The sequence below is a fragment of the Dermacentor silvarum genome, chromosome 2 (assembly GCF_013339745.2).
Source record: "Dermacentor silvarum isolate Dsil-2018 chromosome 2, BIME_Dsil_1.4, whole genome shotgun sequence".
NCBI lineage: Eukaryota > Metazoa > Arthropoda > Arachnida > Ixodida > Ixodidae > Dermacentor > Dermacentor silvarum.
This window is the reverse complement of record NC_051155.1, coordinates 38662745-38678048: the sequence shown is the minus strand read 5'-3', so window position 1 is coordinate 38678048 and position 15304 is coordinate 38662745. Positions and strand designations below refer to the sequence as shown.

The following is a 15304-nucleotide window of genomic DNA, read 5'->3' as shown; positions in this document are numbered from 1 at the left end:
TTTTTAAAGCCAAGCATTATATGACTAGGCGAAATCGCCTGTCCACAGAAAACTATCATCGTCAGCATTGGCTCATGCTCGACCAGTTTATTCCGTAGTCTTAAGGGTAATTTCTTCTCTTAAAGTTACTGGACCTGGCCTAGATTCTATCCAGCCTTCTAGAATAAAACTGGTTGCGGCAGACATATCATCTGTTTTTGCGAATATCGTTAACAAAATCTTTAAAACAGGTATATTTTCTGATTTGCTGAAACGTGGTAACGTAATCCCTGTGTTCAAAAAGGGTTCTCGTGAAAACATTAATAACTACCGGCCAATTTGCATTTTGCCGTTTATTAGTAAGGCCATTAAAAACTTATTTACACTCATCTAATGCACTATCTAAATAAATTTAACCTTCTTTCTCCATTCCGATTTGGTTGTAGGCAGGGTTATTCGACGGAATTGCCATTTATTAACTTCACGGATAACATTCAACGATTTATTGATGAAGGGTTTGTTGCAGGAGCCATATTCATCGATCTAACAAAGGCATTTGACGCTCTAGATCATTCTATTTTTCTGTATAAGCTCGAATCTTTCGGTATTACTGGTCCACCTTTAAATATTATTCGTAGATACTTGTCTAACAGGCCTCAAGTAGTGTGTCTTAATGGCCAGTTCTCTTCTACTAAATTAATTAATTGTGGCGTTCCCCAAGGATCTATACTAGGCCCATTGCTGTTCTTATTATTTATAAATGATCTACCTAATGTACTTACCACTTGTAACTGTTTGTTATATGCTGATGACACGACCATTTACTCATTGCATAAATCGCTTACCGAGCAGCAAGACACACTTAACACCGATCTTAACAATGTGTATTCATGGTGTATACATAATCAACTTCAAATCAATCCTTTAAAAACAACGTTTGTACTATTTCATAACCCACAAACTGCGATTTCTTGTTCCATGACTGTCTCCTTAAATACTTTTGTTATACCGACATCTGATACTGTTAAATTCCTGGGTGTTACTCTCGACAAACACCTTAAGCTCAATAGCCCTGCCAACTCATTAATAAAAAAGGTTTCATTTAGCATCCGCATTATGACTAAAACGCGTGCATTCTTCCAACCTCATGTGATTAGCTCGTTGTATCATGTTTATATTAGTAGTCATTTATCATACTGTTTATCTTCATGGGGCATATGCCATTCATCTCAAACCACTTGAACGTCTTCAAAATCTGGCAATAAAATTAATGAGTTTTAGTTCATTCCGTTGCCATTCTTTACCAATCTATCAACATCTTCGCATTTTACCCATTGAACAGCTGTTCCATCACAAGTTGTCACTCATTACATTTTGTCTCTTTCATCGTGAAATATCATTAGATAGCCTTCCTTTTGATAAAATCATGAACACAAATAATACTAGGTTTTCAGAACGCAATAATCTTACCTAAAATCAGATCCAACTATGGAAAATTTACACTTCGCTTCTATTGTATTTCACTTTGGAATTGCATCCCTGTTAATATTAAGTCATCTCTTTCATTGCAATTTTTTAAACACAATATGAAAAGAATATTGTTAGCAGAACCATCTTTTCATTTGTCACAAATACATTTCCACAATCACATTTTCTTTACATTACTTCTATTATTGTATCGTTAGGCTTCATATTTCTGTACAAGAATTTGTATTTGGATTGTTCATTGATATGTAGAATAGCGAAATTTTTAGTTACGCATTACTAGATATTCCTGCTTTTGATTATTTATTGTGATAATATTGTATAACGCTGTTTAAATAGATATCTAATTGTTTTCTATTTATTATAACTTGTTCCCTACGAATTGTACTTTTTGACGCGTTTTTTCCCCTTTTTTGTTGTGTTTGTTTGTTCGCCCTCTTCTTGGTGCTCTAATACTCTTATGTATCCACTAATGATAGGAGGTCCCCCTGGCAGTTTCTTACTCTGGGACCTCCTGATACTGTATATAATATGTAAGCCCGTTTTTTTTGTACATGCAATAAACAATAAACAATTAGTCTCGTACCATAGAGAAAGAAATACAACAATAGGGGACACTCGGCAAAAACTGGCAACCGGAAACACGTCACCATACGTCACGCTAAACTTTTGACGCCGAACGTTAGCTGCCGCGCGCATCGAAAAAAAAGAAAGAGAAATTAAGTTAACAGGCATTGATTTATTTTTAAAATTAAATCGCGCACATTTCGAACGCAAGCTAGCCGGCGTGCTAGCTTGCGTTCGAAATGCGCGCGCCCGTAACCGAAACCGGTAGTGATTTATACCGACCGCTTGGCGCACCGCAGTCAATTCGGCCGCTGGGCTCTATGGGAGTGTCCCTTCTTGTTGAATTCCTTTCTCTATGCAGCCACTTTAAAGTGTACGATTATGTCGTCGAAGCCGTCGTTCGCTTCCGTTGTCTGCTGCGTACAGTCTAGCGCGATTTGAAGGTTATCGCTCGAGCGTCGACCGGCCTAGCACACCAGGGATCGAGCGGCCCGTTTCGGAACAGTGAAAATCACGATTTCGCATTCTTCTCTCCCTCGTTGGCTGTCCCATGCTACATCAATCACCCCACGACAAACTCGCCACCCTTTCTCTCTACCTTAAGATTTCGATTCGTTGCGATCAAGCATAGACTTTTAGTGCAATTTTGTAGAAATTACTTTCTATGTCACAATGCCTTTTCGCGTGACGCCAACGCTTTTGGAAATGGTAGGGGCGTATGCAAGATGTTTTTGAATAATCCAATCAACAGCTCCCTCCGTTGGGCGGATGTTTCTTTCGTGTTATCTTCTCTTTTTCCGGTGCTCTGTAGCAAACTTGTTTTGTAAAAAGACATTTAATAAAAGCACACGTCCTTTTTTCGTAAAGCAAATTTGTTTTATAACCTTACAACGCGAAAGCGGCCGTTGCATAAAGAAAATCAAAGGCAAGTGCTCCTATTTTTGAAGCCGTAGCCACATATTTGTCGAATCTGCATCCAATCAATGCCGTTGAGCGCACGCAAAATGGCGGCCTCTGTTGAAGCCGAGCAGCTGACTGTCGCATCACCGAACATTTACGATAGTGCGTGATGTTCCGCAAGTGATTGCGCCCCACGACGGTGTACTTTCGTCTGCGAAGAAATTCAAATGCTGCTTCCGGGAAACGTCAGATACAAGAGTGAGGTGAGTAAATATTCTCGTGTAGTGCTTGCATTGTTGTGTGGTTTTCGTTGCATGTATTGAATGACGTGCGATCCCTTCTTTTTTTAGGAAGAGCCAACAAGGATTATTCATAACCCTGGAGGACAAGATGTCGCATATAGTGGATCTATAACTATCGAGGCAGCGAGCACCTTTCAGTAGGGCACGGTCACAACAGAACAATCGGTTCGTCAAAGTGATCGCAGCGACGGTAACCCTTCCTCGGTCAGGCACCCCTGCACTGACTGTTCCGCTCCGAGAAAGAAGCTGCTACAACGGTAAATGTGTGTAGCGCCTTTAACTTTTTTGTGCATTAACGGTATAAACATGTAAAACATAAAGTAATCAAATCGAAGTGTGCGTTTTACGCAGGCGATAAGCTTAGACAAAATGTTTGCCTTACTGTGTTGTGGTCGAGCTGAAATTCCCTAGTTTTTAGAAAGGCTTCAAAATGCCGGCAAAAGGCCCACCCGTGTCAAAGGAACAGGCCGCAGTTTCTGTTGCACTTTATTGAGCAGCATCCATACCTGGTGAGAGCTTCTACTGAGTTGTCGCCACGTATGAGTGCTGTTCGAAAAAACGAGCTGTGGGAGGAGATAGTGGCCCCTCTAAAGACAAGCCGCTGGCGCAATCAATGGGCCAGCATGTGATGACCTCTGTATTAATTGTATCGATCACTAAACAAGCATAAAATTTACATGTAGTGCTGTGATGAACATTTCTTGTACACATTTGCATGATATAACTGGCAATTTCTAGGCACTTGTGTGGCTAAAAGAAAAAGGCGAAGTTCATGTAGCCAAGAAATCTTAATTAAATGGGACGGCAGAATTTTGATGGGCCAGAAACATATTTTTGGTGTCTCAATATAGAGTGACAATAGTATTATTGTAGTAACTCCAAAGCCTGCGAATGCGTACCAATACAACAACATACCAAGGCCTTGTTACTGAGCTTCTGTACGTAAATTATTTTTTTTCTTGCAAGCAATACCATAAGGCACAGATGGCTGGCCTGCGGCAGCTAACAGAGCGAGTGCGCAGCCTGTGGGACATACAGCAGCAGTGCCTCGAGCACGATCGGCGGTCTCAGGGGACGAATCAACGCCTCCTGCAGTTGTTGATGGTTGCACTTTCTCATGGTGCAAGCCAAGCCCCTCACCCCTTCTTTCAGGCCCCTCATGAAATGTAAAGAAGCATAGGCAAGGAATTTTTATCGCATTTTTCAATCGCTTTAAAAAAATTGCTGATGTAGTAATGATGATATGAAGTCAGACTATTGCTGGTTTGCAATAAATAATTGCTTATATCATCACTTAGTGCAATCACAAATAGCATAGCAGATGCAGCATGATTTTGTGCTTGAATTGATACTGCAACAACAGGCGTGTCCACACCACCACAAGTGCCAGTAAGCCTGGTGGTGCGAGCATTCTGACTGTAAGATTGAAATTTCCAGGCGCCTGATTGCTGTCATGTCAATGTGCGCAGAAGGCTACACCACTTTTGATCTACAATTTCATCCTGTCTCATCAAATAGCGGTGATCACTTCTTGAGAGGCGGGTGAATCCGGACTTTAATATAACATTGAAAGCAGCCTGTGAACACACACACAAAAATATGATGAAGATTCCTTGCCAATGCTCCTTCATTTCATTTGTATATTTGTGAATATCAAAGAACGACATTGTTTTTTTTTCTGTGTACTCCGCGACAGCATGTTCCTTTCACATGTGGTGATGTGCCTACACATCTGGCTGTGATAAATATGGTTCTGTTGGTGCGTGATAATTTATGCACCTGTACATTATTTTCTGGTACAGTTTAAAGTGGGTGCTATTTCTGTGTAACTAGGGATTGCACAATAGCTTTCTGAAATAATGCGTGCCGTCACTTGTGATATTTTAGATGCAAGTGCAAGGGGATGTGATATTTATACAAGCTGGTGGGATATATACTGCATGTCTCTAGTACTGCAGCCTGGTGATTTTAACGGTTATTTAATGTAGTGGCTATTGCATGTCATGTGTGCATAAACATGTTTTACTTTAAAAAAGGGCTGTAGGTTGAAGAATAAAGAAAGCTGCAGTTTTTGTTTAATATATTTATTTACATATCACTGCTACATTTACAGTGCTAGCTTGAACTGTAAAAATATTACTGTGGAACATTTCAGTTATTGACTCTGCTATTTACAAGTGAGGGCACTTTGCTGAAATCTATCAACTGCTCATGCGTGAACACACTTCACGGGAGACACACCGTTTGAGAAGTTGGATGACCAGTTGGCAGCATTTTCGTCACTAGGACGAAAGTGTGGTTGTTGCGAGAGAAAATGGTGAAGGACCTAGAAGGTGTGGGTGTAACAGCACGTTGGATGGAGCGGAAGGTGTGATGGGCACTGTGCATTTTGGCTTTTGTGAGCTTCACTGCCCGAGTAGAAAGTTAGGAGACAAACGCGAATGTCCTTCATTGCATAAGGCCAGCGGTGAACTGTTAGGGATACCAGTCAGAAAGAAGGCTACAAAACAAAACTGCACGCTACATCTATGGCAAACACGGCATCTACATGACGACAGCGGCAGCAAGCAAATTATGTTAAACACAGTTTTAAAAGCCAGATAATTTTAGTTTGCTTTCAGTCTTATGTGTTACCGCTAAATAGTCTGTTTTATTTATTTTATATGTAAGGTCAACATAACCCTTGACTACCCAACTTTTACATTTCTCTACAAATCGTGAATGCTTTGCATTAGGTAGACATCAACTACAACTGAGTTTGGAAAATGTTTTGTCAGAAATTTCACAGCAATAAATGCACAATGCAATTATTTGGTATCTATTAGACCACATCTTGCTGACACTACAACAGTGTGTATGTACCTAGCGATGCTGTTGACGTCGCAACTGCCGCCGTACACGCCTCAAGTAGTGCATCTGTTGGGCACGGGTTGTGCCGAACATGCTGATTACACTGTCTCGAACAGCCCCCCTCTCAGATAATTTCATCTAGACCCCCTCTTTCGTGGATACCATGCGGAATGGGCTCTCCGTTACTGCCAAGCTCGCTACTACTGCTGCTGCTGCCACTATCGTCGTCGTCTTTGTCGCCCTCAGATAGCCAAAGGTTGTGCAACACAGCACATGCAGCGATAATATTTGCCGCGTGTTCTAGCTCGTAGATGAGGGTGCGGTACCGCTGCAGACAGTCGAAACGGCTCTTCAAGAGCCCAATACACCTCTCCACTACAGGTCGCATGGCGGCATGTGCTGTGTTGTACTTCCCCTCAGCAGTTTGCGTTGGAGGATGGCAGGGAACCGCGGTCAGGAGCGACGGCTCCAAGGGGTAGCCGCTGTCACGTGCATGAAGATGGAAATCGTGCACCGAGTACTGCTCTGACGAGAGGCACAATTGCAACTGAGGAAAGTTACTGCATCATTCAACAAAGGTAGGGTTCAGACGTTGCAGACCTTACGCTGTCGTGAGTCCCAAGTAAGAGCACGAGTTGGGCATGTCCGCTCCACACAAACTGCTAACCAAATTACAAGCGTACTACTAGGTGCCCGCCTGATGCTGAAGAAATCAACATTTATTGGGGCTACCAATGACACAGTAGTACCACGCTGTCTGCAGCGGCGCCGCACCCTCATCTACGAGCTACTACTGTTGCTTTCTTCTGCTCCTGGTAGGTACTTGGTAGCATGCTTGTAACTTATTAGCACTTTTAAACTTGTCAGTGCTAGCACTAATTGGTTTGATTTTTTCTACTTTAGGCAGGCACTTTCTCGTGTACTTGTTATTTAGTTGAAAGTTTGTGTTGGGGCGGACATGGCGTTCTACTCGCTAATGAAGCGTGATTGCTACGACCAGCTCGCGATCCCATGCGACCAGCTCGCGTACTCCCATGCGACCAGCTCGCAATCCGACCCTGGTCGCATGTGATCCACGGTCGCATGTGATCCACGGTCGCATGTGATCCATGGTCGCATGTGATACACGGTCGCATGGGATCCACAGTCAGGGTCCGCATGTCCGCGTCGCAGATCTGCGGAAAATGTGAACGGATAAAGTCCGAGTTGACAAGTGCAACACAACTGTCAAAAGAACGAGCAGCACTACAGAACATGACGCATACTTACGAACATGCAGTTTTCGGCGTAGTATCCCTTCCGACACATGAACGCAGCCTTGCGCTCACCCTTCGGTGCGATAATGGCAATGAGGCTACCATCCATGCATACGATCACGCCAGGAATAGCGCCGTGCCGTAGGAAACCCTCCTTCACAGCTGCCTTTTCTTCGGTGGTCTTCGGAAAATGGTCACACTTGTTGCGGACCCCTGCGTTTACGACAGCCTCTGCTACGCGTCGCACGCACTCTCTCACGGTCGACTGCGGCACCCGATCGTCTCGTTTTGAACGTCTCCTCACTCCCTACGGACGCTTGTTCTTCGTGACAAAGAAGCGCGGCGCGCACACCTTCCGCTGCACCGACAGTCCCGTCGCTTGCTCCGCTTCTAGTTCCCCCGCCAGTTCCACGCACAACAAACGCACCGTTTCATTCGAGGGGGAAAAATACCGTCGAGAAAGGTCATCCGGCATGTCAAACGCGTCATCTGGCTCTCTCTGTCCGCGACGGCGGAGATTCACCGCAAGGGGAAGTCATTCTTTATGCGTTCTGAAACGACCCTGCCTGCGGCAGTGCTAAAACATTATTACTTTTGCTCCTCATAATAAGTGCGTCAACGTCATTTTGACGTAGCAGGTTTTGGCGGGTTACTGACGTCACGTGATTTACAGACAAAATGAGCGCGGCCCGATCATTTTCGACCAATGGCAGCCGGGTGATGATGTCAAAAGCCATAGGCAAAAGTAATAGAATTACTACAAAATCGCACCCTTGGTTGCCTCTTCGCAGACGATAACAAAAGCGTCCTATTCGGAGCGTCCAATTCCTGACAATACCGACGAATACGTTGCGTGCAATAATACCATCACTGCCTGTTCCTAGGGATGAAGCAAAAGAAAAATGCGAAAGCGCCCTACTCGGACGGGAGTGACCACAGCTTGAGGAACAGCAAAAGGAGTGAGGGAAGCAGGCTGATTAAAACCCTGAAACTTCGTAAAGTAGCGACACTCCTCGTTCGCCTTCCCTCCTCCTCGTTTCTCCTCACTTCCGCTCTCCCTCCTCGAACGTGGCGCCGCCTACAACGCTTTAGCGTAGCAGACGGCCTTTTGCAGAGTGAATGTACGCATAGCAGGCGGTGTGCATTGAGCGTTTGCTTTCGAGCTTCGAGTAGCTTCGTGTATAGCATAGGATTTCTATAAGGAGGGTAATACAAATTCACTAACGGCAGGTTTTTTTCGTCCTGTTTTGATAACTTTTTAAGTACCTCAGTATTGTATAAAATATTCACCAAGATAATTTCAAACAGAATAAGGGCAACGCTTGACTTAAGCCAACCAGGAGAACAAGTTGGCTTCAGGAAGGAGTATTCTACGATTTATCATATCCATGCAATCAATCAGTTATTAGAGAAATCTGCGGAGTACAATCAACCTGTGTATATGGCTTTGATAGACTATGAAAAAGCATTTGATTCAGTAGAGACACCAGCAGTCATAGAGGCATTGCGTAATCAAGACGTACGGGAGGCATACGTGAATATATTGGCAATATATACAAGGATTGCCCAGCAACCTTGGTTCTCCACAAGAAAAGTAGAAAGATACCTATACAGAAAGGGGTCAGGCAAGGTGACACAATCTCTCCAATGCTATTCACTGCATGCTTAGAAGTATTCCAGCTCTTAGATTTGGAAGGGTTAGGAGTCCAGAGCAACGGCGAATATCTCAGCAACCTTCAGTTTCAGATGACATTGTCTTGTTCAGCAACAATGGGGACGAATTATAGCAAACGATTGAGGACCTTAACCGAGAAAGCATAAGAGTGGGGTTGAAGATAAATATGCAGAAGACAAAGATAATGTTAATGTGCCTTTCAAGGGAACAATAATTCAGTATCTCCAGTCAGGCTCTGCAGTCTGTAAAGGCGTAGGTTTATCTAGGTCAATTACTCACAGGGGACCCTGATCACAAGAAATTCACAGAAGAATAAAATTGGGTTGGAGTGCATACGGCAGGCATTGCCAAATCCTGACTGGGAGCTTACCACTGTCGTTGAAAAGAAAAGTGTACAATCATTGCATTCTACCGGTGCTAACATATGGGGAAGAAACTTTGTGGGTAAAAAAGAAGCTCGAGAACAAGTTAAGGACCGCACAGAGAGCGACGGAACGAAAAATGTTAGGCCTAATGTTAAGAGGCAGGAAGAGAGTGGTGTGGGTCACAGAACAAACGAGGATAGCCGACATTCTAGTTGACATGAAGCGGAAAAAATGGAGCTGGGCAGGCAATGATATGCGTGTAATAGATAACCGGTGGACCATTAGAGTTACAGAACGGATACCAAGAGAAGGGAAGCGCAGTCGAGGACGGCAGAAAACTAGGTGGAGTGATGAAGTTAGGAAATTTACAGGCGCAACTTGGATTCGGCTAGCGTAGGACAGGGGTGATTGGAGATCGCAGGGAGAGGCCTTCGTCTTTCAATGGACATAAATATGGGCTGATGATGATGAACTGATCCTGAAACAGATAATTTCAGTTAGACTCCTTCGAATAGAATTCGGTTCATACTAGCTTGCACAGCACTTCGAAGTAAACGGAACCGCGAGTGCAAGACAGTGTCTTCGCCATTAGACGCGACACATAAAAATATATGCAGAAAATAATTGAGAATGATTGCCAATGTAAGCAGTAGGCAAAACCTTCGAGAAACATGTTCCCTTTATGAAATGAATGACGCGCTTGAAGGCGCATATTTTTTGCCGTCGTTGATATTTAAGCACCATTTGTTGTCGGATTACATAAATAAACGCACCAGCCGAAGTGCCCTAGTGCGTCTGAGAGACATAGCCGCCGTCCGAACCAATAGTTGAACGAACAAGCGTAGGAACGACTAAGCGAGCGTGCGAACGAGCAAACGACTAAACGAAATCAGCCGTGGACGAGCGGGCGACCGCACATTTTTTTTTTTTTTTAGAGTGCTTCACCACCGCTTCTTAACTTTCACCCTCTTAAATGCTCACGCGAATTAGCACGTACGTCTCAAACACCTTTGATCATGTCGTTCGGCGATGGACACACCCTGTAACTCGATTTCGGTAGAGCACGCGCGCTTTTCACCGGTGCCTTTGTATCGCAAAACCACCGCGCTCCCGCCAACGACGAACACGAACAAAAGAGGCCAAGAAAGCTGTTCGCTCTAAAGAAGGCTAGTAAGTAACCACAGACGGCAGAGAGTTGCTTTTCTCAGATTGCTTTTTACGCTCGATTGTCAAATTTTGTCAAAAGAACTGTGCTGAATCTTAAAAAAAGTTTCCGACTCAAGTTTCGGAATCACGTTCTCGCACGCAGCCTCGCGTGCCCGCGAATGCAAGCCTGTGGGCGTACAAAACGATTGGCGTCATCGAATTGGCGTCAGCGCGGATGTTTTCTACCTTGACACAGCATATGTGACCAACACGTGGTCATGTGCGCACATTCTAGGCCGCGTTATCATTGTCTCGTGAAACGGAAGTGACTCAGGCCGACTCGGCTTTCTGAGAAGCGAACGAATATTGCTCCTATAGTGTTGAGCGCGCCACAAGAAGCCGCTTGTCCAACGCAAGCACCGGTACTACCGTCTTTAGTTCACTTGGTTGCTTACTCGCGCCGCGTGAGGAAACTTCAAGGCGCCGCATGGTGTGCAGTGCTTCTTATAAATTAAAAAAACCGCCGCTGTCATAATCTGTCATCACGTAAAAAGTCATTATTCTTGATTACTATATGAACTCATCTGTGAAAAATGCACAAACTCGCAGAAGGTTTTCAATCTTTAACGAATATTATTTCAAATGCACGCGGTTTTTTTTTTTTACAGCGACTCTCAATGACTCGATAATTTTTTTGTTTCGCACTTTTAATACATCAGTCTGAGAAGATTTAACATAAAAGGCATGCGCTGCCGGTGTTTTGTTTCATGGCATTTTTTATGGGCTGTCATTCGCAAAATTCTGGGGAGCTGTATAAACATGGACATACCGCAGCAATGCGCAGAACTGTTGTCTATGGCGGCGGCGTTTTCCCGCGTTCGCATCGAACGCGCGCGGCGTTGCTGTCGTGTTTATGATGAACGTGCCAACCTTTGCCGTATACCCTATGGCGGTGTGCCGTAGCGACCATAAGGCCATGGTTCCTGTGGTAACTAAATAAAAGAAAACCACCGGATCATATATATTTCTCATTCTTTAATAGCTCAAATAACCAATTACAGCATCACATCTTAATAGTCATAATTAGAAATACATGATTCCCACCATAATACAGCTTCGCTGGTCTTCCATCTCCTCCCCAGTGGAAGGGTTGACCTTTTTTTTTTGTAATGATGGCTCAGAACACAAACGCCAGTACCACCCGAGAGCGATGAAAAGCTATAAGCACGCATTATGGACAAAACATTTTCATGGTATCAAAAGACGGGAAAAATTCGGCGATAGCCATGCTTCTCCACTGCCATTGCATATGGCTGCTCAGTAGCATAATTCGCGCAACTCTGCGCACCCCAAATTATGGTGGGAAATATCTGCAATGGTGGCCTAGCATCATGTCATGCGACGTCAAATTGAGGCTGACGAATGACCCCTCCCCGTGACGCTCCTCACGGGATATTCCTTTCGCGAATCAGCAAGCTGATATATGGCGTCTATCGTGGACTGCCACCACATTTGCGCGAAATTGCAGATCCATTGCACGGGCTTTTGCACGCTTCTGTACACTTTTCTTTTGAAAGCAATAAAGTCGCAACATAGCTGTCAACAATGAGAAAAGAGTATTAGTCGATAACATTTGCAGCTCCACGTCACGTTTCGTCATCTTCGTGAAAACGCAAATTTGCAAAAGTTTGGCTTCCCGGCACAAATTTTGAAACACAAGACATCTCGACAGCCAATCAGAGTCAACATGGCGGGTAATGGTTGCGGTGCAGCCGCCATGTCTGTCGGGAATAGAGCCCGAAGACAATCTTGAATTTCCTGGACGCGAAGAACGAGAAACGGCTTTCAAAATTGGGAGTAACAGCCCGTACGGCTTCCCCGTTCAGAGGTCGATTTGGGAGTAGTTTCCGAAGGTGAAGTACCAATCTAGAAGCGCAAGTTTTATTTTCAGGGACAAAGCGCGTCTGCGCTGTCTCTACGTGCACGTAATCTAAACACCAACACAAACGGCGTCCGTCTTTCCAATTGGTAGTTGTTGGCGCGGCGTAGAGGTATGGGTACTGACTTTGCGATAAGTCGGCGAGAAGTTTGAATTATGGTAATGCTAGTGGTTTGTTTTATAAATTTTATTTGTTCTTGTTTTCATTGCCGAAACATTCGGGGTCTCGCTGCCTTTAATTAAAAGGAAAGTTCTATACGGCAGCTAGGCGATGCGTTTTCTTTCGCTCTAGAGTTGCATTTCTCTACAGCAACCAGTATACCGCGCCGGTCAAGTGTTGCAGCACTGAGCACGGCACCGGCATCCGGTATGCCACTGGACATTTGGTCCCAGTGGCACTGAGTTTTGCAATAGGAAAAGCAAGAATAAAGCTACTTAGCTAGTGCACTTTCTATAGTCATAATACTGTGGCAATTTTTTCTTGCTACATGGTTTCTTTTCTCACTTTATTTATCGTTTTTTTTTTCAATTTGCTTTCAGAATTTCTTTAGTACACTCGATAGTGTTATTGTTAACAGTAAATCGAGCCCGTCGTTTCAGATTATTCTTCTCTGACTACATAGTTGCGGAAACATCCGACGCGTGAGATCAGTTGCTGTGACATTACCTAGCTGAGCACGAGGCCGCAGCACTATTCCCGGCTGGGTTAGCCACACTTTAATGGAGGTGAGGGGAGGTGGGAAGGGGTTGGCAATGCAAATAATGCCATGCCCGTGCTTTGGGGGCATGGTAAAGGAGTCTATCAGGCCACATTCCACAACCGACACAAGCCTCGCGACGTTATACCGAGTAATTATACGTAGAACTGTACATTCAATAAGAAAAAAAGTTATTGTGTTGCGTTAGTACTTTAAGGCTCTGAGCGTCATCTTGAGCTATAGCTCGCACGTGAAGAGGTTTGTGGTCATGAACTAATTGCAGGATTGTTTTCCTCTTGTTCTAGAGTCAACGTCGCACTACGAAATTTTAAATCTTTCGCAGAAGCATTCAATTGTTCAGTGGGATCGTATATGAACCCGACCGACAACGAAAGATGCATTTTATGGTGATAAATCTTCAGAAGACATGACAATGGAAGTTATGGAGCACGACGCCATTGAAACATGACTATTCCAAAGCATTCTTTAACTTCGTACATCCACCTGTGCAATGTCGTTGTCATTATAGTTGGTTATGACGTCAATAAATTTAAGCTGTAACTGTATAATGTTGTTTGCTTTTAAAGTTTGTTTAATGTGTTTGCTTATCAGAAAAAACTTCGCGAGTCACAGTATCACCCATAATTATTAACTATGTTTCATAGGTGACAAAATCGAATCACAGATATGAATTTTACCATAATCAGGTCACTAGATTTTGAGTATGTCGTGTTTCTTTTTACTAGAATATATCTGAGAAACTGCGCGTTATACAGGGTGACCCTACTAAATGAACCAAGCTTTAGGAAAAGATGGATCATATTGCGCGATCAAAAATAAGTAAATAATTTTCACGGTATACTTCAGAAGCCAACAATAATTTTCTTATGACGTAATTTTTTATCATGTTGACACAAATGATTTCCTAACTCGTTAATAACAGTCAAGTTGAGACGACGTTATTGAGGAGATTGTAGAGATTTCTAAGAAACATCAAACTACGATTTGTTCAGGAAGCTGGAATGAGTAGCCTAAAGCAGGGCAGGTATTTTGTAGTGATGCCTTATGCCTTAATCTATACTAGTATTATCATCCACTGCTGACGGCCGGCTGATCCCATTGATAACGTGAGTGGACCGTCGCTCTGACCGCTGACCAAGCGCTAAAAGCGCGAAAAGGCATTAGCATCGGAAAGGCATCGCTACTAAATACCGGCCTAGCTAGCTTAAGCCATACGGCAACAGCGACGCGGTGCTCAGCAGAGAGGCATCAACAATCTTGACCGCCGAGATAAAACACGCACAACGCACTGTCATCGGTGATGTACGGAACGCCAGCTGTCGCTGACTTATGCATATATCTTCTTGGGCTGTGATGGCCCCACAACACGGTTTCATTGCCCGCCTCGTGGCGACGTAGCGCACAGCAAATAATTTTCGGCACGTCACTGTAGCTACCTGCAAGGCCTCGATGCACCTTGGTGGACGACGATGCTGAGGAGTACGTAATGTTTGCCAACGACATTGTATCGCAGCTGTCGTTCGTGATGGCTGCTCTGTCATCGGCTATGTTTCGGAGCTGCAGTGTCGCTAATACGGTCAGCGACGAGAATTCCTCGCTTTTCTAGACCCAGTATGATGGCATTTCTTCATCACAAGCACTGCATGCTAAACAGTTTTAACGCCTTCCTCCGTTCGATGTCGCATTTTATAACTGCACACAAGAGCCCGCACATTCGTTTAGGTCGCCGACATCGAGATGACAAGTGAACACTTTATCCAGGCTGGCCTGTTCTCGAAACAGTGTCCAGTTAGCTAAGTGCAGCTTCCAACGGCGTGGTTTGCTTGGGATGATCTGTGGTGAGGATGATAAGCTAATGTTTACAGAAAGGTGATCGCTACCATGGGGGTTGTTAAGTGCATCCCAATTAAAATAGTTATAAACTGATGGAGAGGTTGAAGATAAATCTAAGCAGCTCATTTTTCCTGAGCTCGGAGAGCAATATGTATTTTTTCCTGTATTGAGCAGACATACTTTATTAGATAGCATAAAATCGTCTATGATACCGCCTCTGGTATCTGTTTGGTCACTACCCCAAAAAGAGGAGTGCGAATGAACATCCCCCACAAGCAAATATGGCTC

General features: G+C 44.0%; 1 protein-coding gene across 1 annotated transcript in view; it reads left to right on the top strand.

Annotated features, from left to right (window-relative positions):
• The window catches only part of LOC119439972 (membrane metallo-endopeptidase-like 1), a 306684-nt gene extending 293033 nt beyond the window's left edge, over window positions 1-13651 (top strand). Inside the window, exon 21 of the mRNA XM_049662691.1 lies at window positions 13468-13651. Within this exon, the coding sequence (XP_049518648.1) occupies window positions 13468-13573 (106 nt within the window). The 3' untranslated portion in view covers window positions 13574-13651. The remainder of the gene's footprint in view (window positions 1-13467) is intronic.
• Window positions 13652-15304: the final 1653 nt, after the last annotated feature.